At 43.1% G+C, this 26,771-nt stretch overlaps 1 protein-coding gene across 3 annotated transcripts; it reads right to left on the bottom strand.

Moving 5' to 3' along the window:
• Positions 1–5,093: 5,093 nt before the first annotated feature.
• LOC122826274 (aryl hydrocarbon receptor nuclear translocator-like protein 2) lies at positions 5,094–25,648 on the bottom strand. Of its 3 annotated transcripts, none has more exons than XM_044107928.1 (17): positions 25,396–25,648; positions 14,191–14,305; positions 14,012–14,050; positions 13,897–13,938; positions 13,581–13,738; positions 13,421–13,503; positions 11,666–11,758; positions 11,020–11,137; positions 10,785–10,934; positions 9,461–9,698; positions 8,903–9,009; positions 8,634–8,784; positions 8,497–8,552; positions 8,194–8,305; positions 6,644–6,722; positions 6,434–6,536; positions 5,094–5,818 (listed from the first exon to the last, which is right to left on the bottom strand). In XM_044107928.1, exons 1-17 carry the CDS (start codon positions 25,523–25,525, stop codon positions 5,670–5,672), a joined length of 1,923 nt encoding a protein of 640 aa, XP_043963863.1. In that variant the 5' UTR covers positions 25,526–25,648; the 3' UTR covers positions 5,094–5,669. The 3 variants fall into 3 exon arrangements, with proteins under 3 accessions (XP_043963863.1, XP_043963864.1, XP_043963865.1); XM_044107929.1 differs by having other exon boundaries at positions 14,209–14,305; positions 25,396–25,620; XM_044107930.1 differs by lacking the exon at positions 25,396–25,648 and adding an exon at positions 24,622–24,991.
• Between the last annotated feature and the right edge of the window lie 1,123 nt (positions 25,649–26,771).

Here is a 26,771-nt window from a genome sequence, read left to right on the forward strand (position 1 = left end):
ATGCTGTGTAAGATAAATAAAGATAAATAAAACCATGTTCTGTTTAATTTCAAATTATTATGTTGCACTCGTTTTTATTTCTGACAGGAGCAAACAATGCGGCAATGGTTATAGCATCAAATATAAGTTGCTCTTCAAAGAAGTACCAAGTTCTACAACAGGCTCTATGAGAAAAAGTATTCACCCTGCAAACCTAACAACTAACTATGTCACCTTTGGTTGCAAAGGTTTCTATCAAACAATGTGGAGAAACATTTTATCCTGTCCTGTTTCCATTCGGCCACATGTTCAAGCATGAACAGCCTGCTTAACGTCAACGCCCAGCAATGTTATTCAAGTTTAACATGGTAATTTTCAGTAACTGAAAGCTGCAACTGAAAGCCAACTTCAGCTACGTAAAATACAGTATTGTGTATCTATGTTTATACTTGGTGTCACGTTGGATTACAGTTAATTCTGTCAAGAGAACACGTCGAAGCTTCTAACGCTGACTCCTTCCAGATATTTTTTCACAACCATTCTCTAAAGGAAAAAATCCAATAAAGCGGATGACCAGCCAGGCATGCTAGCGTATAGACTCTCCAAAGCTAACGTCAGCCTATCCGGGCTAATGGAAAGGAGAGGAAGTAGGCAATCTAGTGGGTGACCAGCCTCTGAATGCTAGTCACTAGTTTCTCCAAGGCTAAACCGAGTACTTGCTTTCTCATTTGTCAGCCCTGGTCTCTCTGCTTAACAATTTAATTTTGTCCCTAATGCTGTGCCATACTTATTGATTTCCCAATCCTATGCTACAGTCTTTTACAGCTCAACCATATGTACACCGACATGACCTTCAGACACTGCTTTCCTTTAGTTCACACAACCTGCTATGTGCCATTCATCAGAAAATACAAGGTTATGATTCTATCACAATGGCTGTCCATTCATTCAAGCAACCTCACCTGCTTTTAGACATCCTGTGACTTTGCTTTGGTCTCCTTGTAGAGCCACGGAATTGCTGTTTCCTGAAAGTTGCAATCAAAGCAGCTCTCGTCCTATTCGTTTTCTCACACAGGTTGCTGGTTGCATTTCTTCTTCAGGCATACCGCGCCACTTCAAAGTCCAAGAAATTCTCGAAAGTTATCACTGAAAATGTAGAGGTTAGAAATATAATTCATAATCATTAATGTTTATTCAGTATGAATCTTGTTCTTGTGGATCTGCTCTACCTCGTAATAATGCCTGTTGAGTTGCTTTACGATGGAATGATGGAACCAATAAGCACAACTAATCTGAATGGATAATAGGTGAGGAAATGAAGACAGCATTTCACCGTATGGAATTCAGATAACAAGAGACATCTTCAGTATGTTCAACCTGATTGGCTGTCCACTGCTGTGAGCCTGTATGTGCATTGAGCGCTATGTGGCAGTGGTCAGCTGCGCCTGAAGCTGAGGAGATGGGAGTATCGCATGGCTGTTTCTGGCGTGGCATGGACGCCCACTTTGTCTTTTTGCTTGGCGATTGGTAAGTGCTGGGGTAGAGCAGAAAAACTCCAGCTGTCACATCCACCAGAGCAGGCAAAACGCCTTGTTAGCAACTCTCTTAAAGCAAGAATGCAGGAGCTAGGTGCATTTTGGGATATCAAATTTTGTCTAAAAATCTTTCCCCCCAGAAATCTTGGTCATATTTTTAACTTTGCTTTCTTGCGTTGCTCAGGTTTGATGCAAGACACGGTTAGAATGATGGTGCCTGTGTCTATCATCATATCCTGTCTCTTCCTGATAATGCTTATCTCCCGCTGGGGTGTGCTCTGGTCAATAAGTCCTGCCCGAAACCAAACCTCTGGTGTGTCCTCCTTGAAGACACGGGCAGCAAGTGATGTCTCCTGTTGTCCTTTATGAGTATTACTGGCATTCAACAATGTGATGTGTACTCTCTTTGATTATCAAGGCTATTCCCTGAGTTTGGTCTCATCAAAGGTCTTCTGTTCCATCTGTCCAAGGCAAAACGAATGAATGAGATGAATAAAGGCAACTGGCAAAAGGCAAGTTGGTAGCACTGTTGCCTTGCAGCAAGAAGGTCCTGGGTTCGATTCCCAGCCCGGGGTCGTCCTGCACGGAGTTTGCATGTTCTCTCCGGGTTCTCTGGCTTCCTCCCACAGTCCAAACACATGACTGTCAGGTTAATTGGGCTCTCTAAATTCTCCCTAGGTGTGAGTGTGTGTGTGAATGGTTGTTTGTCTTGTATGTCTCTGTGTTGCCCTGCGACAGACTGGCAACCTGTCCAGGGTGAACCCGCCTCTCGCCTGGGACGCAGCTGGAGAGGAACCAGCAACCCTCCTGACCCCACTAGAGGACAAGAGTGTAAGAAAATGAATGGATGGTTGGATGGAAGGTTTCTCTCTAATGTCTTAAAATAACATTTGGTGTGAAAATAAACTGGAGTGAATTACATATTCTGAAAAATTCTCTTTTTTTGTTAAAGTTGCTAAACATCTGAATACAACATACAAACATCCGAACACATGTCTTTTCATCGCAGAATATGTCCAGTATCCATTAGTGCTCTATTTATATGACACATGCCAACATACAACAGGAATCGATTTTGTTTTTGAATTGATGAAGAATTTCATTTCATTTCTGTTGATTTACAACACAAGCGAGCGACGTGTCTTCAAGGCAATCACGTCATATTTTCAACATTTGAGGATCCAGTGCGTCACAAACTGCTGCTTGTTTGCTGGTTGGAAAGTAAAACAGATTACATCTTGATCCCAAACATTTAGCTTTTTTTCCAACCCAGGAATCATACTTGCAAACGTGAATTCAAACAGATAACAGATAAGCAGATAAAAACAATCTGCAAGACAAGGCACATGAAAATAAACAAGCTGAGTAAAACAAAAACAAACATATTTTTTCTTGCATGGCAAACCAAAGGTAAAAATTCTGCCTGTAGGTGAACTGGAAAATACGAGTGAGACTAGTTCAGTGTTTTTCAAAGTAGGGGACTTTTAGGGGGCGCTGTGGGGCCCTCAGAAAGCTGGAGGGAAGATTTTCTTTTTCTTCTATCTTAATTTTTTCTTCATAATTTTAGCCTTGTTTTTCAATCTTTGCGTTTAGACAAAATATAATTTAAAATTTTTATTTAAAGGTTATTTCTGATGCTCATTTTCTGATTGGCTGCCAGTCAAACTGACCAGACTGCTTTGATCCTCAATGGAAACGTTTCTGACAAGAAAAAGACAAAATGAACCATCCAGCAGCCCGACTGTGGAGAACATAAGAACTGTGTGAATAAAACAATATGTTACATATTTGTGCATTATTTGGTAATAAAGATCTTTTTCTTTTTTGCAACAGAACTATTTTGAGATATTTTATGTGTTTTAGTTATATTATCTATATTATTACATTTCATACACACAGAACTGCAGCTATGTGTTACTGTTTTGCTGCATCTGGCTTCTACTTACCCTTAAAACTCCACTGACAGAAATGTATAAATGTTTTATAGAAGGCTGGTACAATATGGCTTTGTAACAAAGCCTTTGTTACATAAATAAATGACAGTATTTCTGTGCTGCGTCGTTGTTCATCTGCCTTCATAGTGTCACCTGGATTTATTGGTAAAGATGTGTAAAGATATTGGTAAAGAAATTATTTAATGACCTTGCATAATCTCAGAAATAAAAATTTGGAATATCCCAGCCTTTAATTTAGATACATGTCAAAAAATATTACTGTTTACGTCTACGTTCCAGGCAAAGTTATTGAAATTCCTAATAATTCTCTAAAATAAATGGCACTGAGGTATTTTACATTTGATTATAACTTCTGATTAGTGAAATATGACATTTTTTCGCCCTGTGGGTTCAAACATAACATGACACAACAAGCTTGTTATGTAAGTTAGCCACTGGCTAGCTAGCTTACATAACCACCATGGGTTTCAACTTACACCTTAACTAGTTGTTTTGGGAGTGATGTCACAAAAAAGCTTTTTCTGCACAACCATCACAAATGTAAAGTTCGCTAAGCTCTTCTCAAATTTGAACCGAAACCATGTGTTTTGGCAAGACAAAGACAACGGCAAAGTCTTTGTTACAAAATAAAGAGTGAATATGTGGCAGAGTGCCTCAGGCCAGGTGTTGAATATGGTGGAGGATCTGGGATGCTGTGGGTCAGATTCACTTCCAAAAGTCCAGGGAACACTGTAAAGATGCTGTCAAGCCGTACTCTCTGTTGTCCAGGTATGTGTGCTACTTCTGCTGTGCTTCCATTTTGGAATAGTCCACGTCTATTGGGAGCAAATGTGTGGCATTCACAGTGTCTGGCTGTATTAGGATAGGGACATTATTTTGTGCCCTTATGCCACCGTCTCAGTTTCAGTTTGTTTTCTTTAGGCTTTATGTCTGCTCCTGAATTTTAGATAATCATAACAACTAAATGATTAGCTGAATCAATCAGAAAGTTGGGCATGCCATCAGTCTCACTTTCAGTTTCGAGTATCGAGATGTCTGCCTAGCACAGCACGCAATACGTAGTGGCATAAAAAGGGTTAATGTAACATATTTGTGAGCCATAGTTGCATAATTTTTGTAGCAATGGTGGACAGGTATATATATTTATATATAGGGTTTTGTGAGCTGTGTCAGTAATGTGGCAAAATCTTCCGATCTGCCTAAAAAATATGTAGCCAATTTGTGTAGGCTACGAGGGCAAGTGTGTAGTAAGGGTGTGTGTGTCCTAGCTGATCAGAGAGAGAGAAAAGTATGGAAAAGAAAATTGATAAAAAGTGGCAGAATATTTTTCTACAAGCAAGGCAGATATACAAAATGATCATAACCCTGGTCAACTGGGTTTGTACCCACAATTGACTGTCCTGTGTTAATAACGTTGTGGTGCACTGTGATGCTTTATTGTTACTCATTTTAGAGTAACAATAAAATTAGTTTCAGAATTTTGATGTCTCACTAAAAACAGACCACATGTGGGTGACTGAGTTGGGTGGTTATGACTTTTTAAACACCAAAATCTAGGGGAGCTGAAGGGATAAATATTCTTATTTCGACAATCTCAGAACACAAGTTTGGACAAAACACCTCCTTTAAGAGAATGATCTCACTTTTACTTGACAGTTTTTTGCAAATAGGCCTTTAAAAATGCAAATAAAAACAACAACAAAAGAAAGACAATCATCCATGTAATGGAAAACACGACCATTTTCACCATGTCAAAATTGACACAGTGATACGCGACTGTTCAAAGTTTGAGGAGTTTCTGTAGCAGCACTGAATTTGTCAGGAGTCGCGTTCTTCTTCTTCCACCTTGGTAACTGATGGCAGCAGAGCAAATACTTTGTTCCTTTAGTTTTCTGCAGAAAGTGTTGGTCTCGCTGAGGAAGACTCTGACTCACCACTGGCTCCAGGGGCACTTTAACCTCAACATGCTTCAAGCAAGAACCAAGAAACCAACAAGACGATCAGTCACAATATTCTGTCCTCAAGTAAGACATGTTGCAACCTTTAGGATAAGTCCAGTGCCTTCACTTGGTTGAGGACAGGTAAGTCTTCAGATAACAGTTTGTTAAACGGTTCACAGGTTCGTGGCATTTGGCAAAAAAAAAAAAAAAAAAAAAGGGCACAAGAACTTTAGAGGAGGCGCTGAGAGTCCGAGCTCCCTCTAGAAAGGCCAGGGTAAATCTTCAAAGTCCCCCGATTGGCTCATGTTCACGTCCGTCTCCAGCAGGCTCATGATGATCGCCATTGCTGCCTCGTCGCTGCTGAAGCTGCTCAGACCTGAAACATCCAGGTCCAGCTGGGATGGCTCACCTGGGGGACAACGAACAGGAAAGAACTTCAGAAACCCTCATCTAAAACTTTCAGCAATGCTGAGGGCTTTGTTTTCATGGCAAGTCATTGTCCCTGAATCCTGTCTTGTTTACTTTTATACAAGTACTTGTATGCTTTATCAAGTTTATTTGGGTTCTAATACATCATCTGTTACATATAAACACAAACTAATACGTTTCAAGTTTCAAATTATGAAGATGAATTGACGTCCTGTTGAACATGGGATCCAGTATGGCTGCCACCCATCTAAACACAACAATAGTTGCAATAGTAACAATAGTTTACTAATAACAATATTAATAACTAATAACAATTGTTTACTTCCACTTTCAATGGTCTGAATTTTTTTAAATCAGTACTGAACAGCATCTACTGACAAAAACTTTGCAGTTGTGTTTAAATGCATACAATGTTGAGAAATAGAATATTAGCTTGTATTGCTAATTGTTGCTAGCCTGATTACCCGACTACTTAAAACAGGTCGTTCAAACTATTAAATACCATTTTCCTTCCACTGGAGTACCAAACATTGATTTTCACACAATTTTGACATACTGAAGTTGTGTTTGAAAGTTGGCAGCAAACTGAAACTACCTCGACTCTCAGGAGCTCCACTGCTTTCAGCAGCTTCCTTACTGGAATCAGCCTGGGACTGGGAGGTTGAAGAGCTGCCTGCTTCCTCTTCTCTGCTGGGAGTCTGCAAGAGTCAGAGGCACCTTAAAGCTCAAAGTTACAGCAGACCAACTGTTAATGCTTGGAAATATGCTGTGGTTGACAGTCTGCAGTAGCAGTGAGGCAACCTACGCTCCTGCTGGTCAGTGGACATTTCTCCTGGACAGAACCAAATGGACTAGAAGCTCCACTCGACGGGGATGAGTTTGCCCTGTTAAAAATAGACATAAAACTCTGGTGATGTGCACTTAGGGTATTCAAATCTGGAAGGTTGCAGCCTTGAGAACTCTAGGTCTGTTCGATTGGGGACCAGAATTGCAACATTGGTTCCATTTTCAGTGCGGTTCACGTTCACACTGCACTGTGACAAACCAACCAAAACGGTTGAAAAACCTGTTCTCCTCCTTGCCTGCGGTGGCACTGCACTAAGAACCGCGGAAAGGAATGACACAAGTATATTTTGGAACACTTTCTAAAAGTATATTTTTTCTAAAGTATACTTTAAGTTCTAATTAGAAATATGAGTACAATTACACTTTGGATAATCTTTTTAAAAATACACTGTATGTATTTGTAAAAATGTATATTTTGAATGTACGTTTAAAATGTACAAAGGGTACCTTTATTTGTTCCAAAAAAGCATGTGATAGTACACTTAGTACGCTTCAAGTTGTGATTTTCTACAATTTGTTTACAGTTAAAATACATCAAGAACAAAATTCAGTGTTTCAAAATAACATACTTCAAGCATACTGATAATTAGTCTGGCTTCAAGCATGTTCAAGTACTCTAAAATTTTATATACGTACTATATTTATTATTCACAAGGGAACTATCCATCCATCCATTTTCTAACACCCTTGTCCCTAATGGGGTCAGGAGGGTTGCTGATGTCTATCTCCAGCTAATGTTCCGGGCGAGAGGCGGGGTCAACCTGGACAGGTCGGCAGTCTGCCGCAGACAAGGGAACTATCATGAGCCATTTCTCCCACTAGTTTTAGACTCGTGCATTTGTTTTCATTGTATTTACCCAGAATGCCCTGAGCTATAGTCCGCTTCCTGCTGTTGGAGCGGTCTTCAGCCCGCTTGGCGTTCACGTATGCATTTGAACTGCACCAGAGTTCACTTCGACCAAACCGAGACTGAGGTTCTAGGCGGCGGACCAGATTTCGCTTTTCTGGTCTGCATTAGAGTTTGATTACGTATTCGGACTTCCCCGAGGACGCAGAACTTTCTCAGCAACCAGACTGGAGTTCGATTAAAGCAGACTAAACACTGCTGGTGTGAATGCACCCTAAAACTGCCTTTCATGTGATTTTCTGTCACAACAGTCTTTATGTTTTTCTACAAGGCTTATCGATTGTTTGTATTACTTGCTTGGACTTTTTTAATGGTACCGTCCAATTATTCTCATGGTAGTTTTAAAAATATAAAACTTGGGTGTGCTGTGGTGGCGTAGGGGATCGCACGACCCACATTTGGAGGCCTTGAGTCCTCGACGTGGCCGTCGTGGGTTCGATTCCTGGACCCGACGACATTTGCCGCATGTCTTCCCCCCTCTCTCTCCCCCTTTCCTGTCAGCCTACTGTCATATAAGGGACACTAGAGCCCACAAAAAGACCCCCTGGAGGGAAACAAACAAAAAAACTTATTTCTCACATTTCATTCCGAATGCGTTTTACCTGTATGTGTCACTCAGTTCGTTTGCAATCTGGGTCCCTATGCTGCTTGCGTAGATCATGGTGCCCACACCAGTGGAGAGGCCAGGAATCTCCGGGATTTGCTGTGCTTCATCTGTTAAAGCAAAGCCTCAAAAATGAAGTGTTCATTTCCCTGGATTGTTTTCACTTAATTTTATGAGGTATATCTACTCAAAGCTTCCTGCTTTTGGGAAGGGACGGAAAAACTATCCATGGCTTTATACAAGTGTGAAAGGCAATATCAAGGAAACATTTTGATTTTACAGGTTTGAACGAAAACCTCACCCTGAGTCGATTTCGAGCTGCCAGCCTCGCTTTCGTCTTTTGTGTGACCAGGCCCCCTGTTGGTGCAGAGCAGCATTGCAGCTTGCAGATCTAATGCACAAAATACGAACCGAATCCGAGCGGGGAAAGACACTTACGAGATAACCCTGTTCGAAGAGACGATGAACTCGACTTCTTTGGTCCACGGATTGGTGAAGCTAAACCACTGGCTTTGGAGTGTAACATAGGAGCCGTGTTTTGTTTTGAACTTGTAGCACTGGGTGTCGATCTTCTCTTTGCTTCGAAGAACTGCACAAGACATTGGACTTCATCAAAAAGGACTTCAAAGAACTTCTAAATGAGGTGTGAAAACCTTCTTCCAGGTGTTGAAAGTTGGGTTTTCTACGATTATAGTTTGCTCCATCACCTTGCCGGTGCTTCCCTGCCATATGCTGCAGGTCGTCCTGGTGGAAGTACTCGTAACAGGAGGTGCCAAGAACTTCCTGCGGTAAATAACCGATGACTGTCGTGGCTCTGGATAGGAAACAGAAAGGGTGGAGTTTAACTATTCAGCCATTCTCTGTCTTTCCTACCACCTCCCAAGATTGTGTCCAATACGATGCATTCTAGCAAAAGCTGAACAGCAGCCTCAACATTTCACACCAGAAATTGGATAAACTTGAATCACTTTACGTTATCGGTGTTGTGTAATTACTTCCCAAAAAAGTGAGAAGAGATTGTCATGTGATGCCGTCAAGACGCACAGCTTCTTCTGAGAAACAACGGCAAAGACAGAAAGGATTATCTCCACTGGCAGAGGACTCGACGCCACAACAAGCCTCTGCCATTCCTTTCTCAGCTGAACCGTGGCTTCAGAGCAAACCCATAACCGATGGCGAGGGTGGTGGTGAAGGGGTTTGTGGGGGGTCGGGGGGAGAACAAGATCAATTGTGCGGATGGACGTAGTTAGAAAGTGGAAACTCACTGTTGATCTACAAAAGTGAACTTGCCGTCGATTGCACAGCGGGTTACAAACTCGGTGGCCTTGACGTTGACGTCTTTAGGGGGCTGGTGGGAGAGGCTGGGGTGGAGGCGGCACACCGTCACCAGGCAGCTCAGGCTGGGCATCTCCTTGTCGGTAGCGTCACCCTCCGGGTCTAGCTGGCCACTCGGCCAGGTCCGCATGTATCCGGTGCAGTGGAGGGTACAGTACCTGTAGCTCTCTGTGGGCAGAAACAACGCGTGAGGCGACGACGCTCGACGTGTTTTAGTGGGCAGTTTATGTTTGTTTTTTGGAGAAAGTCGGTGTTTAAGCAGCATCATAAAAGGAACAGAGACTGGACTGTGGGAGGAAGCCAGAGTCCTCAGAGGGAACCCACGCATGCACAGGGAGAACAAACTCCATGCAGAAAGACCCCAGGCCGAGAATCAAACCCAGGACCTTCTTGCTGCAAGGCAACAGTGCTACCAACTGCGCCACTGTGCAGCCTATTCTTATATTTAAGGGTGGGCTGCTGTTGTTCTTATATTTAATTGATTATTTTGTAGATCAATGCCTCTGTTTGCTAGTGTACAATGCTTGTTTTGCATGAACTAATTGGTGAATTAAATACAAAAAGAATCCACATGTGCAAAACTAATGGAGACAAAATGCAGCTGTAAAGGCAGTGAAACGTTGTTGCATGAAGGTTTGGGGTTGAATATAAATGCACACAACATTTTAAGCTGCAGCGCAAACTAAAAGCATGAGGCACCTGGAAGGTTACCGATTCCCCAACGCAGTGATCAGGTTGTACCACAAGATGGCGCCAGACCTCGAGGCATGTCATTTCTGCACATCCTGGACCATTTCACTTGTTTGTTGTTAAGCAACCAGATCACGCAGACCTACTTTTTGTCTTTTAAATTGTCTCCTTTTACTTTTGGTGAAAAGAGACAAAAAATATTTTTAATATTTAGAGTCACTCACAAAACAACAAAAGTTGAGCAAAATAGTTTTGACGGAAGAATATTGGTTGCTTTTTTCCCTTGTTTGTGAACTGATGGAGCCTTTAGTTTTATCTAGTTCCTCAAACTTTACTAATTCTTTCTTCTGGCATTTCATCCAAATAATAAATTGGTTAATAGTAGGATCATGAAGTACTACTACCTCTAGCCACTCTGACAGAACCTAGCCACATCCTTTTTTTCACCTGTATGAACCAAGGTCTTCTGTTCCTTTTGGGACACTAACTCACCACCAAAAAGAGCAATGCGGTGCAGGCGTGCAGCAGAACGGCCACTTCAGAATCTGACAAACTGGAATTCACCTTTCTTCTTAGAAGCGGCGGGCAGCGAGTGCTTGCCTTCGTGCTTCCCTGTGACCCGACTGTGCTTCATGCGGCAGAAGAAGGATCGCCTGGCTCCGGTGGCTAAGTGGGACGGCCTGGCGGGGGCTTCGGCCGGGACCTGAACCCCCGCTGAACAGAGAAGACCACAGGTTCTGACACAAAGCGCCTGATTCCCGTGTGGTTTGCTCTAATTCGGTTTCTCCTGCAGTCTTACTGGAGGCGTCGACGAGGCGCTGCTGGGGGAGCATCTCTGAGGACGAGATCTGCTCCTTCACCTTGTGGATGTCTTTGGGGTGGATGAAATCGAACAAACTCTGGCCGGTCAGCTCCAACTGGAAGAGAAACGCATGTATTAATGACGCTTCTGACTTTAATTTGTAAAACTTATGGTGTGGGTAATTCAATATTTAATCAGTACATATTCGATTTGAAGCACCACATAGACTTTAGGCTTTGTTGTAATGAGTGAGGGAGTCTAACTCCAAATCAAAGATTATTCAGGGTTTGAAACAGATTGTAGAAGTTTGCATACGCTTTGAATTTTCACATTGTTCACATTGTAACTGCAAACTTCAACATATTTTATTGGGAATTTGTGGGACAGAACAACATAAATTAATGTTCTAACATGGCAAAACAAGAAAAAGTTCCTATGCTATAAATATTTTTTGCATGGTACAGCTGATCACTGCATTTTCATGGACTCAGTGTAAATTTTAATTTGCATCAGGACTTCATCAAAATACTTGTTTTTATTTGTTTTGGGTTTTTTGTTGGTTTGTTTTTTTTTTGTTTTTTTGTTTTTTTTTAAATCAAGCATAAATATTGACAACAAAATGTGCAGTATGGCCTGAACAAACCTTGCTGAAGTTAAGGATCTTGGAGACAGACTCTGAGATGAACAGGATCTTCGCCCGATCGCACCTTACGACTAACAGGAAGCCATCTGCTGCCTTGACATGAAGACACCAAGAAAATTGAGAGATAAAAAGCAGTTAAGATGAAAAGAGGAAGTGGACATGTTGTGGGAAAGTTGAGGCATGTGACCGAAGCCATAATCCCAGACTGAGAATACTGGCTTTAGTAAATCCAAGCTCTAACATATGGGCTCCCTGTTCTGAGGAGTGTGAGAACAGATGTGTCAAGCTTTTAAACCTCCAAGGGGGAATCTGCCAACGTTGTAAGATAATGGAAAGGGGTATAATGCAAGTGGGGAGAACTTACATGTTATTGCACCGCCGGTGGAAATAATCTGGTTATAACGAGGGTTTATGTATATGCAATACATGATTGAAAAAGCAGCAACTCATGTCTTGCATTAATTTAAAACAAATGCTAACCAAAAAAAAAAAAAATCACAAGCATAAGTTTGATGCATTGAAGAGTACACAACATACTCTAATGTTAAGACACAAAAGCGTAAGCAAAGACCTCAGAGAACCATTGAAATCATTACGTTATTGGCTCCATTTCAACTCGTGAAGATTCATGTAGGCCTTAGGGTGTTTTAACACCTGATAGTCCGGTGTACTCAGTTCAATTGGAGAATCATAGTGCGATATTTGTTACATTTTTAGCCGCTCCAGTTCACTTTCACACTGCACCGTGTCAACCAAACCAAACCTTTTGAAAAACATGTTTACCACCTCACCTGCAGTGGTGCTGCACCAATAACCACAGAAAAAAGCAACACAAAAACCTCTGAAGACACTAAGAGTAACTTCCTTCATCCCAAAATGCAAACAAAAATGAAGTGGTGTCAGATTTTAGCGGTTGTAGGATTTGTCTTTGGCAAAACACCACAAGCCCTTTCTCCATCTATTGCTAGACTCAAGAGTTTGTTTTGGTTGTGTATACCCAGAATGCCCTGCTCTATATGCTGCCCTCTGGCTATGGATTGCTCTCTGGTCAGCTTGGCATTCACATATGTTCTCGAACCACACCAGAGTTCACTTCTATTGAACCTAGACCTAGGTTTGCAGGCGGACAAGAGTTTGCTTCTTTGGTTCACATCAAAGATATGTGAACATTCACGCCTCCCCAAACAAATCTGACTTTCTAGGCAAACAAACTAAAGTTGGACAAAACAGGGTTTCTGTGAATGCATCCCAAGTTGCCATTTTGGAAGCTACGTATAGTTGGACTGAATGTTTTATAAAACTTGCCAGGAGAAAGCATCAACTCTGAAAGGAACAGAACAAAGTTTGGCTTTAAAGTTACTACTGAAAAATTGATAGTTGGAGCAATGTGACTTGGACAGAGAAGACCAAAGTGCAGATATCTGGACATAGCAAACACAAATTCTTAATACCAACTATCAAACACAGTGGCAGAGGGTTGGTGATGTGGGTTTGTTTAAACTTGGGTACTTTACAGGCTTTAAGTCCAAAATGAACTAAGCAGTTTTCAAAAATATTAAAAAATTAAGTGTAAGGCCATTTGTCCCATTGCTTAAATGGAGTCATTTAAGAGACAGCTGATCTCACGCTATCTAGTTGCCTAGATTTAAGAGCTGATAAGAAGCAGGTGACTTCATGTGTTGTCCTTGTAAATTGCACCAAGACCTTCCAATAATCAAATCAAACTATTTATGACTTTAGCTTTCAGAATTTTACCCTGAGTAGAAGGTGCCGTAGGTCATCGTGAGGCAGGATGGAAGGCTTGTGCTTGGCATCGGCAAAGGCACCGCTCGCCCCAGCTGAAACCAAAACAGAATCCACGTTTAGACCATCTTTACCCACATTTTCAACAGCAGTGCGAACAGTTATGAAGTACCTTTGAGGGATTTCAGGTGTTGTACAGCTTTCCGTAGAACAGTGAGTTTGTCAAGTTTTCTTGCCATGGGTTGGCACGCAGGAATCATGGTGGAAAGCTCGTCAATGAGGTTGTTCATTTTGTCCCTCCGTCGTTTTTCAATCTGTCGGTGAGGCTCCCTGTAGGTACATATTTCCATCTTTAATATTTAAATTATGATTGTAAAATAAAGTGGTAAATTAAGTGAAGCATTTAAGCTCATAGAACTCATTGAAGAGCCATTGATGTCAAAAGTTTCTTAACTACTCAGATGATCCAGACATGAATAAAGATTCACCTGAAGCATTTCATTTTGACTTGCTGATCTTCTCCCTCAGATCTACAAATAAAATGATCAAAATCAAACTTGTATTATCCATAATCAACATGTAAAGCCTGAAGGTTGTGAGTACCTGCTGAGGTCATCCTCTAAGTTGAAGTTGAGGCTTTGCCTGTGAGATCAGAGACAATGTGAGTTATTTAATACTCCACAAGGACAATTTGTCCATTGGACAGTGTCACGTTTATGATACTACATAGGAGTAAAAAGACACCAAACTAGTTTATTGCCACAGACAACCCCCGCTCTTACTGTACACGGGTGTCTGACCTCTCCTCCACCTCCCCTTTCCGTTTCCTTGGCAGCTCGACAGATGGCATCGTAGATCCTGCTTGGATTGGCCCCTCCTCCTCTTCTGCAGCTCGACCTAATATGTGAGGACAAGCAGGGATGTAGCAGACTGTGAGTGAACACTGCAGCCTGGAGCCCAAAAAGGGCCCAGGCTGTGACATGGCATCAGGGTAACAGCAGGACGCAAAACGCAAATAGAGACAGTTGAGAACTTTGGGCAATGATCTGATGGAAGACCTTGTGTTTTGACATTCATTGGGAAAAAACCTTTCCAGTATCACCTATTTAAACATTGTTGTGTCCTACTAGCGATAGCGGTCTCTCGTGCCAGTCGACTCTTGGATGTCAAGAAAAAATAAAGCAGAAAAAAAGTAAGGTACAGTTTTTTGCCTGTTGTGGTTCCTATTGCGGTTTATTCCAGGGCTCTGGAAAGGAAGTTCAGACCAACTGTTGAATATAAGATTCAAGAGGGGGAGTCTAGCTCTCATACTGGTTACACTTACTAGGCAAAGAGGGTTACAGAAGTTTGATTTTCCAGTTCACATAGGTTTGTAGCATGTCTTTAGGGATGCAATGTATCCCTAAAGACATGCTGTGGGCATTGTTGAGTAAATTTAGATGAGATGCACATATCACTTCTAGAGGATGTCTGGTCTCTAGTTCCCAAAAGCAAAAACTGTGTGCTTGTTCTGGGTACAGAGTCAAATTTGTTCCTTCAGCATGTTGTTCTCCACCAGGGCTGACCCTGAAACTGCCTGGTCGTATTACGGGTGTTGACAGACAGGACGTCCAGGTGCAAGTGTGGAGAGGAGGTGTTCTGGTTTGAGATCTTCTGAGTCTCGTCATTCAGACGATGCAGTAGTGTTACTGTCTTCAAGCAAGGGCGCCCTGCAGTGACTAATCACTTCAATAGAAATAAACACCTTAATACATTGTAGTCAGGCAAGTACCGATCTTCTGGCAACTACCAAATCCAGACTTCCCCAATCAACTGCCAAACAGAGAAACATGATTAACCAATCCAGAGAACTGCTCTAGAATCCACTGGTGGTGTGCTTTGCATTACTAAATCCAATACTTTGAATTTGAGGAGGTAAGGCTTGGCCATTGATACCTATACCACCAAGCTGTCCAAGCTCTCCAAATGTACTCACTGCACAATCCAGTTGTGAAATTGCGACGCTTGAGAGCGTCCTGTTCTGTCATACCTTGTATAGAAGCAGGGATGTAAATAATATATCTGTAGCCATGGAAATGATTGGGTGACTCACTACGTTTGTCAATTTAGGGTAAATTGTCTTCAAAAATGCTTTCATGTTTATCACCCATTGCCATCCCTATTTCACTTTAAAAAAAAACTAGAATCCTGCCATTTCCATTCACTCTATTATCCTTCAGCTTCCAGCCACATTCCTTTCTCAAACACTCAAACTTAACTGCTTTGCCTCAGTCTCGATCTAGAATCATCTGTTTCCAAGCGAACTGCGACACATCGACTGGACGCTGCCATTCAAAGCCTCCAACTGTGCAGGTTTGGGCTGTTAAATGGCATGTGTACGTAAAAATAAGGTTTGTTCTGTGTCTTGCCTAATCCTTATATAACCACTGGAACACTGACCTACTTGCAACTCTCGGGTGGACTCTTTAAACTGTGACATCCATTTACAAGAAAATCAAACCTGCACGTGAGGAACACTTTATCGTGAGATAGCTGACCGCCATAGTGCCTCGGTTGAATTATTGACTGGATTTTTCACAGATTTTTTAATATATCAGGTGATTTAAGAAGATTGTGTGTTTTTGAATTTATTCCTCCAGCGAGAAAGCAAGGTGCACTGTCAGATCGTCAGTTCCCAAAACAATCTGTTCCGGAAGCAAGATCGTAAGGTTGACTCATTTGCGCTTGCGCTTAAGAAATAATTTCAGATCATTCTTAAAATGTACGTCAACAAAGTGTAACATTTATTTATAGAAATTAAAATACTATTTGTTATAAGAGAACCTTTTTTTCCTAGACAATGTTGATATTCTCTTAATGAATAATATTTGTCATAATTTAGTTCAAACATTATAAGCAGAAGACTAGACCCACAGGACTGTTAACTAGTAGCTACCATCAAAGCGACCTCTGGTGGACTCATCACGGACACAAAATACAAACTTTAATTTTACAATAATCACATTTTATGAAAATAACTAAAAGTGTTATCGGACTGAACAATACTATATATCATGTGCTCATGAAAAACTACTTCATTAACCAACCTTTCCTCACATTTCATTGTTGTATGTAAATTTACTTGTTTTTTTGTTTGCTTTTTTCAGACGCAGTCTCAAAAAATACGATCAAGCCGACTTTCTTTATCTCTTGTTAGTCCCCTTAAATCGTATTGTCATGTTTTCAGCCCTGCAGCTCCTCCACTGGGCTGATTGCTAATTACCCTCACCTGCACGCTGCCGCTCCCTATTTAACCAGCTGCTCATCTGCAGCTCAGTGCGAGATCGTCTGTTGCTCTGGTCACAGCTTTCAAGCACTGTTCCTTGTTCCACGTTCTATGAAGTTTTCTGGTTTTTTGACTCTGCCTGTTCTTGACCACAGATTTTGCCCAGTCCTCCTGAAGAAGTCTGATCTCCTGTTGCCGAACCCAGCCTCCCTCTGAACCTGCCTCCAGCCTTCCGTTTATTGGATTTTCTGTAACTGAGACCCATCCGTGCATGACCTGGACTGATCCTACTAATGAGACTCTGGTTGGTTGTTTTTGTCCCCGTTTGTTCCCTGAGCTCCCCAGGTAACTCCTTTGCCCATTCTCCCCAACCTTTGGACTCCCCTTTTCCAATCTACCTGTGAGCCCACACCCTCTAGAGCCCCTTTTTCACGTTTGTTCATATAATAAAAGTTTGGTGTATTGGACACGTGTTTTGGCTCCGTTTTGGGTTCTGACTAACTCTCAATTATCGTTACAGTACGATCTCGCCAGCATGAACCCACAGCCAAATCCTGATTGGTGTTCAAAGGTGGAGGGAGCCATTTCAGGCCTAGAAAGAAATGTCCAGGAGCTGTTACAGGGACTTTCGTCCTTAACGGTGTCTCAAGGCCAAGCTACACCCTCAGTTACACGGCCACTTCCCCTTGCTGTTACCCCCCCGGTTAATGCCAACAATGAACCTAGGATTCCCCCACCTGAGCGTTTTGATGGGGATCCTGAACAGTGCAGGCCTTTTCTGACCCAGTGCTCACTGGTTTTTGAACTCCAGCCCTCTGCCTTCCCTTCGGAACGGGCCAAGGTGGCCTACACAATCTCTCTACTGTCTGGTAAGGCTAAACAGTGGGGAACTTCTGAGTGGGAGAATGATGCTGACAGCTGTGATTCATTTTTTGAGTTTTCTGATGAGATGAAGAGGGTTTTGATCCAATCCGTCCTGAGAGGGAGGCTGCCAGGAGACTGTTTTCTCTCAAACAGGGCTCACGACCGGTTACAGATTACATCATCAGTTTCCATGCCCTGAAGTCCAGTTGCCTTTGGAATAATGAAGCCCTATTTGATGTTTTTTACCAGGGTCTGTCAGAGGAGATCAAGGATGAAATTGCCACCCGTGACCCTCCCAAGACCCTCGAGGCCTTAGAAAGGCTTGCCACACGAATTGATCAACGCCTTCGTGAACGTAAGAGGGAGAGGTCTTCATCCAATTATCAAAGACGGGTTCCATCAGTCCAGGTCAGTCCTTGCAGCTTAGCACAAGCCTCCATGCCCTCCCCTGCTACCACTGAGGAGCCCATGCAGTTGGGTAGGACCAAGCTCTCTGCAGAGGAGAAGGAGAGAAGATTTAGAAATCACCTGTGTTTCTACTGTGGAGGGAAGGGTCATCAAGCCACTAACTGTCCGTTAAAAGGACAGGCTCAGTAAAGCTTGGGGGGTCTTTGCTGAGCCCTATTCTCAAATCACAGAACCCCTCCCACCATCAGTGCACAATCAAGTTTCCTGATTCCCCTGAAAAGACTGAAGTTCCTGTTTTTATTGATTCCGGGGCTGATGCCGATTTTTTAGATGTCAGCCTAGCTCTTAAGCTCACACTGGAGTTGGAACTTCTTGAGAAACCACGTGAGATTTTTGCTATTGATGGTCATCTCATTGATCAAATAACTCACTGCACTAAGCCCGTATCTGTGCTGATTTCAGGAAACCACGACAGGATCACGTTTCTGCTGACCAAGTCTCCAGAGATTCCAGTAATTCTGGGACGTCCTTGGCTCATCAAACACAGTCCAGTCATCAATTGGCTAACTGGTGAGATTCAGTCCTGGGGTCCATCTTGTTCCACTTCATGTTTAAGGGAAGCCCCTATTATGACTGCTCCCTGTGAGGTCCACCATGATTACCCTGATTTGTCTCGGGTCCCTGAAGTATATCATGATTTGCGTGAGGCATTTAATAAATCTAAGGCCACTGCTCTGCCCCCCCACAGAGAGTATGACTGTGCCATTGACCTGCGTCCTGGAACCACCCCACCTCGGGGCAGATTGTATCCCATTTCTGGCCCTGAAAGAAAGGCTATGGAGGAATACATTTCTGATTCCCTAAGAGCTGGACTAATCAGAAAGTCTTCTTCCCCTGCAGGTGCTGGATTCTTTTTTGTGGGCAAGAAGGATGGGTCTCTTAGACCATGCATTGATTATCGAGGCCTCAACGAGATCACGGTCAAGAACAGGTACCCTCTGCCCCTCATGACCTCTGCTTTTGAGCTCCTTCATGGAAGCACTGTTTTCTCTAAACTGGACTTGCGTAATGCCTACCATCTGGTCCGAATAAGAGAGGGAGATGAATGGAAGACGGCCTTCAACACCCCTTCAGGGCATTATGAATACCTGGTCATGCCTTTTGGCCTAACCAACGCCCCAGCTGTTTTCCAGGCATTGGTTAATGATGTACTAAGAGACATGCTAAACAGATTTGTTTTTGTATACCTTGATGACATCTTAATTTTTTCAAAGGATTTACCTACCCATATCAAGCATGTGCGTGAGGTTCTTCTTAGGCTTCTCCAAAACAAGCTATTTGTTAAGGCAGAGAAGTGTGCATTTCATCAGTCATCTGTATCCTTTCTGGGTTTTGTCATTGCTCCTGGCAGGATCTGCATGGATCCTTCTAAGGTGGCAGCAGTCTTGGAATGGCCTGACCCATCTTGTAAGAAGGAGCTCCAACGCTTTCTAGGGTTTGCCAACTTTTATCGCCGTTTCATCAAGGACTACAGTTTGGTGGCTGCCCCTCTTCACCGACTCACTTCAACCAAGACTCAGTTCAAGTGGTCATCAGAGGCCAAACAGGCTTTTGGTAAGCTGAAACGTCTTTTCACCTCAGCTCCCATTTTGCGTTTTCCCAATCCATCTAACCCTTTTGTGGTGGAGGTTGACGCCTCAGACACTGGCATTGGCGCTGTGCTGTCTCAACGGTTTGCAGATGATGCCAGGCTACATCCTTGTGCCTTTTTCTCCCGCCGGCTCTCTGCCTCTGAGAGGAACTATGATGTGGGAGACAGAGAACTGTTGGCTATCAAACTAGCACTGGAGGAATGGAGGCACTGGTTGGAGGGGTCCACACATCCTTTTACTGTGTGGACAGACCATAAGAACTTGGAGTACCTCAAGTCAGCTAAGAGACTGAACGCACGCCAAGCCAGGTGGGCACTATTTTTTAGCAGATTTGACTTCACCCTGGCCTATCGTCCTGGCAGCAAGAATGTCAAACCTGATGCCCTTTCAAGACTCCATCAGCTTCCTGTCTGTTCTCCCGACTCTAGTAACCATGACTACATCCTTCCCTCCAAGACCAGGTTGGCCCTTACCAGAATTGAAACCTTACTCAGAAGGAGTCATCAGAAACAACCACCACCAGCTCAATGTCCTACGGATCTTCTGTTTGTTCCTGAAGAAATGGTGTCTAAGGTCCTTCAGTTCTGTCACTGCTCTAAACTTTTTTGTCACCCAGGTATGACTAAGACTCTGGCAGTGGTCCAGTCAGGATTCTGGTGGCCCACACTGAGAAAGGATACACGAGAGTTTGTGTCAGCATGTGCCACCTGTTCCAGAGTAAAGCCATCCAGACGTGCCCCTGCTGGTCTACTGAGGCCTCTGCCGATCCCTCATCGCCCATGGTCCCACATCTCTATGGACTTTGTCACCGGCCTACCTCCATCTCAAGGTAACACCGTACTCCTCACAGTGGTGGACAGATTCTCCAAGATGACCCACCTGGTTCCTCTACACAAGTTGCCTTCAGCTCGTGATCTCGCTGAGGTGATGGCCCGAGAAGTATTCAGACTTCATGGCATTCCCCGCAACATCGTGTCCGATAGAGGACCCCAATTCATTTCCCGTTTTTGGCGTGAGTTCTGCACCCTTCTTGACATTGATGTCAGTCTCTCCTCAGGGTTTCATCCTCAGACAGATGGCCAGACAGAAAGAATGAACCAGGAGGTTGAATCAAATGCGTATGCTTTGCTTGGATGCTCCAAGTCGCTGGTCCCAGAACTTACCTTGGGTAGAGTACGCCATCAACGGATTACCATCAAGTGCCACAGGACTGTCCCCATTTCATGTTGTTTATGGCTTTCAGCCACCCATTCTCTCTGTTCAGGAACGGGCCACCCTGGTTCCTGCGGCCCATTTATCTGCACGCCGTTGTCTCAGGGTGTGGAGAAAGGCCAGAGCCACTCTCTGCAAGACCTCCGCTGTCTATGCCCGTAATGCCAATCGCAACAGATCCAAAGCCCCAAGATACCTGGTGGGTCAGAAGGTGTGGTTATCCACAAAGGATCTGCCCATCAAGGTAGAGAATAAGTTGGCACCCGTTTTGTGGGCCCATTTCCTGTTGCCAAGATTATCAACCCAGTGGCTGTGCGTCTCAAACTGCCTTCTTCACTGCGTGTACACCCCACCTTTCATGTCTCCAAGATCAAACCTGTGTTGTCATCCAGATTTTTCCCTCCATCCAGACCCCCAACACCCGCCCGGCTTATTCATGGGGCCCCTGCCTTTACAGTGAGACGCTTGCTTCGGTCCCGACGTTGGGGCCGTGGCGTCCAATATCTTGTGGACTGGAAGGGCTATGGTCCTGAGGAGAGGTCCTGGATACCTTCTCGCCTGGTCCTGGATAAGGGCCTCATCCGTGATTTCCATCGCCAGCATCCAGACCAACCCAGAGGGGCGTCAAGAGCCGCCCCTTGAGGGGGAGGTGATGTCATGTTTTCAGCCCTGCAGCTCCTCCACTGGGCTGATTGCTAATTACCCTCACCTGCACGCTGCCGCTCCCTATTTAACCAGCTGCTCATCTGCAGCTCAGTGCGAGATCGTCTGTTGCTCTGGTCACAGCTTTCAAGCACTGTTCCTTGTTCCACGTTCTATGAAGTTTTCTGGTTTTTTGACTCTGCCTGTTCTTGACCACAGATTTTGCCCAGTCCTCCTGAAGAAGTCTGATCTCCTGTTGCCGAACCCAGCCTCCCTCTGAACCTGCCTCCAGCCTTCCGTTTATTGGATTTTCTGTAACTGAGACCCATCCGTGCATGACCTGGACTGATCCTACTAATGAGACTCTGGTTGGTTGTTTTTTGTCCCCGTTTGTTCCCTGAGCTCCCCAGGCAACTCCTTTGCCCATTCTCCCCAACCTTTGGACTCCCCTTTTCCAATCTACCTGTGAGCCCACACCCTCTAGAGCCCCTTTTTCACGTTTGTTCATATAATAAAAGTTTGGTGTATTGGACACGTGTTTTGGCTCCGTTTTGGGTTCTGACTAACTCTCAATTATCGTTACACGTATTCTATTTTTATGATTACAATGTCACACAAAAAGGAAAAAGCAATAAAAACAAACATAATATTTCTTTTCGCACAAGTGCAAAGTAGCTCATGGTACAGATCGTGCTTTCAGAACAGATTTTGCAGTAACAACCACACGCCCACACACCGACACACCCACAAAACCTCGTAAAAGCAAACATGAGGTCAGCGCAACCCGATAGACATCACACAGAGTAAACAGCTTGCGGAGTCCAACTGACCCTGTCTCTTAAGACCGTGGGAAGGTCTAAGTTATTGGTTCAGAGCAGCAATCTGAATAAAAATTGATTAATTAAGAACTAAACATTAAATAAATTCCTTTGAGATGTCACAGTGGCCCCTCTGGTTCAAATGACACCTGGGAGTACTCGAGAAGATTTAAACCAGCAGTGGGGAAAAAGCTGAATTTCATCGGCATATTTTATTTAATCTTTCCGGTGCTGTTTAGTGGGTCACTGATGCACTGGTGGAAACATCAGCTCTCTCCTCCACCCACTGTGGATCTCTGCAGCTGATCCAGCACAGCACACTGCGTCCTTCATCAGGGGGTTTTACCACCTTTGTGTCATTCAGCAAAGGCTCTGTTGACTGGTTTGTGCTTTGAACGAACATATATGGGCAACACTGAGTCACATCAGCAGTGACAGGAGCACTGTGGAGAGGCCAGGGCTGCAGGGCGCCATGGTGACGACATACAGGAGGGGAACGACAGGCTGAGGCGGAAGCACGGTTTTCTGTTTAATTCCACTTGGACACCTTGAGAGAGTTTGCTGGTGGACAATAAACGACCTGATTTGGGTTTTTAAAAATCCCTTTGAAAAAAAATGCAGCAACTCACTTTAGAATCAAAAGACCTGGAAAAATTGCCCAAGCTGCTTGACGACTGGCCGCATGTGTCTTTAATTCACTTCTTTATGCCAATTCACAAACAAACTTACAAAAGGTCCCAGCAGATAAAGAAACCCAGACGCGGGTAGAAATAGTCTCCCGTTTATGTCAGGATATTCTTCAGAAAGACTCATAAAAAGGAGTTTACTTGAAGATGTAGAATTATAACGTCTACGGCTTCAAGCACACAGCCAAGCTAGAGCAGAAATACAGAAAGTGGTAGCTTAATATTATAGTACTTAATAGTCAGGCGTTTTTCTGTGTTTTGAATGTTTTTCTGTTAAACTATTTGTTTGAGGTCTTGATAAGTTGTTGTTAAGGCTTTAGAATTGTTGGGTATTTTTGGCCCGTTGCAATACATAAAACACATGCTCTAATTTGAAATTATCACTATTTCCTGATGTTTAATCTTTATTATTCATGAATAATAAATTGACAAACTTTTGATAATATTAAGGTTTAAGGATTCCATGTAAAATGAGTGACAAAAGCCGCCAAGGTTTGTTGTTTTTTTCCGGTGCGAAAGACGTTTATTTGCTCTGTTCATACAGAAAATGGGCGAAAAGAGAGAAAAATACAGCAAATGTCCCAAGGTTAGGAATCAAACCCTGGACAGCTGCGTTGAAGAATAATATCTTCTACAAATTCTACAAGTTTAAAGTTATATATTTTTTTAAAAACAACAAAAAATATGGCTCAGGACTTTGACTTAGCTGACTTTTACACTCGCTTCTGTTAAGAAAAACCAAGGTTCTCGCAAAACATCAGGAAGAGTTTGAGTCATTCTTAGAGCTGCTATCTATGCATCCAGGAACTGAAGCAGCGATTCCAGAGCCAGATATGTTTTAAGGTCATTATAAACATGCTGCGAGACTCGGATGACTCATTATTCTCCAGCCCAGTTTGAGGTCATGATTTGATATCCGTGATGCCTGGAGCTGCTTTTGCACGACTATTACTGAAACTAACACTAGTGAACCTCATTTATGCACAGGGTACAGTCAAATTATAACTTCAGTGAAAATGTTCAGGGGGTGTTCAGACTTTTGCGATACACTGTATATATTCACAGTTTAATTTGCGGGTGAAGTTTCAATGTTTGAACAAGGATATTGTGGGGGAATGCAGCTGAAAATGTTGAGTTAAATTATGCCTAATTAAAATACTGAAAACAAGCACAGTGTTTTAGGCACAGCAATTGGACAAGACACAGGGAGGAGAGAGAAATGGAAAACATGGAGCAAAGAGTCGAAGACAGCCTACATGTACATGGTGCGCGCATTAAAAAAAAGTACACATACTTTTGTTGTGCAGGACAAACAAGGAGTTCAGCTTATTTAATTATTTTTCTCTATTTAAATCTTAATTTGCAGACATTTTAAGCTGCTCTGTCATAAACGTAGGGTAGGTGGAATGTTTTCAACTTACAACTGTTTATTTCTAAAATGCCTGAGTTTTGTTTATATTTCTAATATGGCTGAAAAACCCCCAAAACTCAACTGAGCTGAATCTTTGGTACTGTTCATTTACAGCCATATTTCTTTTCTTGAGAAAAGGTCACTGTATTTTAATGACAGGCTTCATTTAAACACTGCCGTTGAGTTTTGATATGACTTACACCGAATTGAGTTTTGCGTTGTCAGAACGTCACGTATAAATGGATCAAAACTCACTTTCGGGGGACATTCCTATGCTTGTAAGTATTGTGGCACTTTCTTGAGTCTTTTCGTGCTTGACATTCCTGCACTCTTCCCTGGGCTGATTCAGCGGCTCTCGGTTAGCGCAGGAACCAGCTGCTTCCCCCTGCTGCACGGTGAAGGCAGCGCTGCTCTACTGTTCTACTGACCTACTTTCGGGAGGAAGCCTGAACGAGAAACAGTATCTCGTGGAAACACGTGACGCAGAGTAGCTAAGCTCTCGTTTGGCAGTTCTTGGTGACGGTCGGGTCAAACATACAGGAAGGCTCACCGCTAGCTTCGAGGATAAAGCTAGAAATATAACGATGATTTGCATTGTAAAACTTGGGATGTAATATATTTCGTCATAGCGGCGTTGACGTGGTTGCTGCCGGAGCGTTGCCTGGTGAAGAGCCAACAAAGGCGCTTCATGCGCGTGCTTGCCAGTTGCTCCAATATTGAATGAAAAACGACGTGGAGCGCGCGACTAGATAACTCAACAATATAGTTCAGCAGTGTTGATTTCATACGGAAAACTGCTATGGCTAAACCCGGACACTAAGAGGGATACAAAACCTCACTGACAAGTAGCTGAATTACTCTAAATAAAAGAGTCAAAACAGACATTTTAAATATTAAGCATCTCAGTTTAAATATGTTTATCATTAGAAACAGGAAAGAAGGTGAAGCAGGAGTTCAACAAAAGTAAATACATAAATCTGTAGCATCAACCCAAAGTAAAGTACTGACAACCAGAGCATAAGGGCTTACCTGCCGGTTTGTCCGCCGTGCTGTCGGAGCCCCCGGTTGACATGCCTGCGGACTGGAACCGGTGCTCCCGTTGAAGGCTACGGAGAGCCGCCGCGCATGTTGAGACACCAGCTGTTGTGGTGTGATGCATAAAAGAGACGGTGGGAAGGAGGGAGCTTCAGATAGCCCGGGTGTTGTATAATTGACTTCATTTTTTTTCAACCCCCCTCCATCATTCTCCTCCTCCTCCTCCTCCTCGCGATGTGAATGGAGTGGAGAGGGGTGGGGTGGGGTGGGGGTAGAAACGTGAGGGATGTGTGAGAGAGGAACACCCATTTTCAATAGTAGACGGGGAAAGAAGGAGAGAGTTCACGCCGGTCTTATCCTCCATTAGCTACCTATATGGTTCATTCAGGTCCACAGTCGAAAAAGCTGCAACGTTCTGAGTAGGCCTATATATATATTTTTCAAAGGTAATTTAATAGAGCCAGTCAGTGAAAAACGACAAATTTCTGCCAGTAGTTATTATTGTATGGTTAAGCTGACAAAATACAACTCTGACTGCAGTTTCGTGTGACAGATAATATTCCATTTGAAGGGCAATTAAATGCCCTGACAGGAAGCGTGCAGTGAGCGCGCGGCAGTGCTGATAAATTCATTTTTGATTGATGCCGAATAGAGCCAGGTCACTTATTCTTCCCCTCCCTGTGTCATACACATTTCGGTGACCTCAATAAGAGCCCCGAGCGCGTCACCCATCTGACGCCGCTGCCAGCTTTCTCGCTTCCTCGCTTCCTTCCTATCGGAGCAACGAGAGAAATGAGGTCTCACTCTGTTTCTTTTTCCAAATCTATTTTCATCCAAAATATTATATATTATAAATAAGTCATGTTTTTTTTTAAACTAAATCATTCATATCACTGGCCATTTAAGATTGTAAAAATATTTAATTTGCTAAATGGCAGTGTAATGACAGAAAAAAACATTGTTTCACAATTACAAGTTCGGATCACACTTTGGAACAATTGAGTACGGAAGAGGATTACGGGCACTGAAAAAGTGCCCATAGTCTACTTATGGGCACCTTTGACTTTACTTTCAGAAATGATTTTCATAGAAGATTAAAATCAGAATAATGAGAGGGAAAAAAAGTGAAATCTGAATTTCCTTGGCCCTATTCTCTTCCCTGATGAAGCGAAGACATTCACCTGTTCAGATGCTGATGTGCCAGGGTACCTTTTTTGGTTAGAAATGTGCTATTCAACCTGCTTGATAAAAGAAAAAAAATGTAAAGAAGCTTGTTAATTATTATAAAAATTGTAGCTTTCAATAGTCTCAATCTAAGATTGTATCCATCCTAGGCAGGATGTAAAAGTTACTATTTACTCGTCTGTTTG

This window comes from Gambusia affinis, linkage group LG23 (assembly GCF_019740435.1).
Source record: "Gambusia affinis linkage group LG23, SWU_Gaff_1.0, whole genome shotgun sequence".
NCBI classification, from domain to species: domain Eukaryota; kingdom Metazoa; phylum Chordata; class Actinopteri; order Cyprinodontiformes; family Poeciliidae; genus Gambusia; species Gambusia affinis.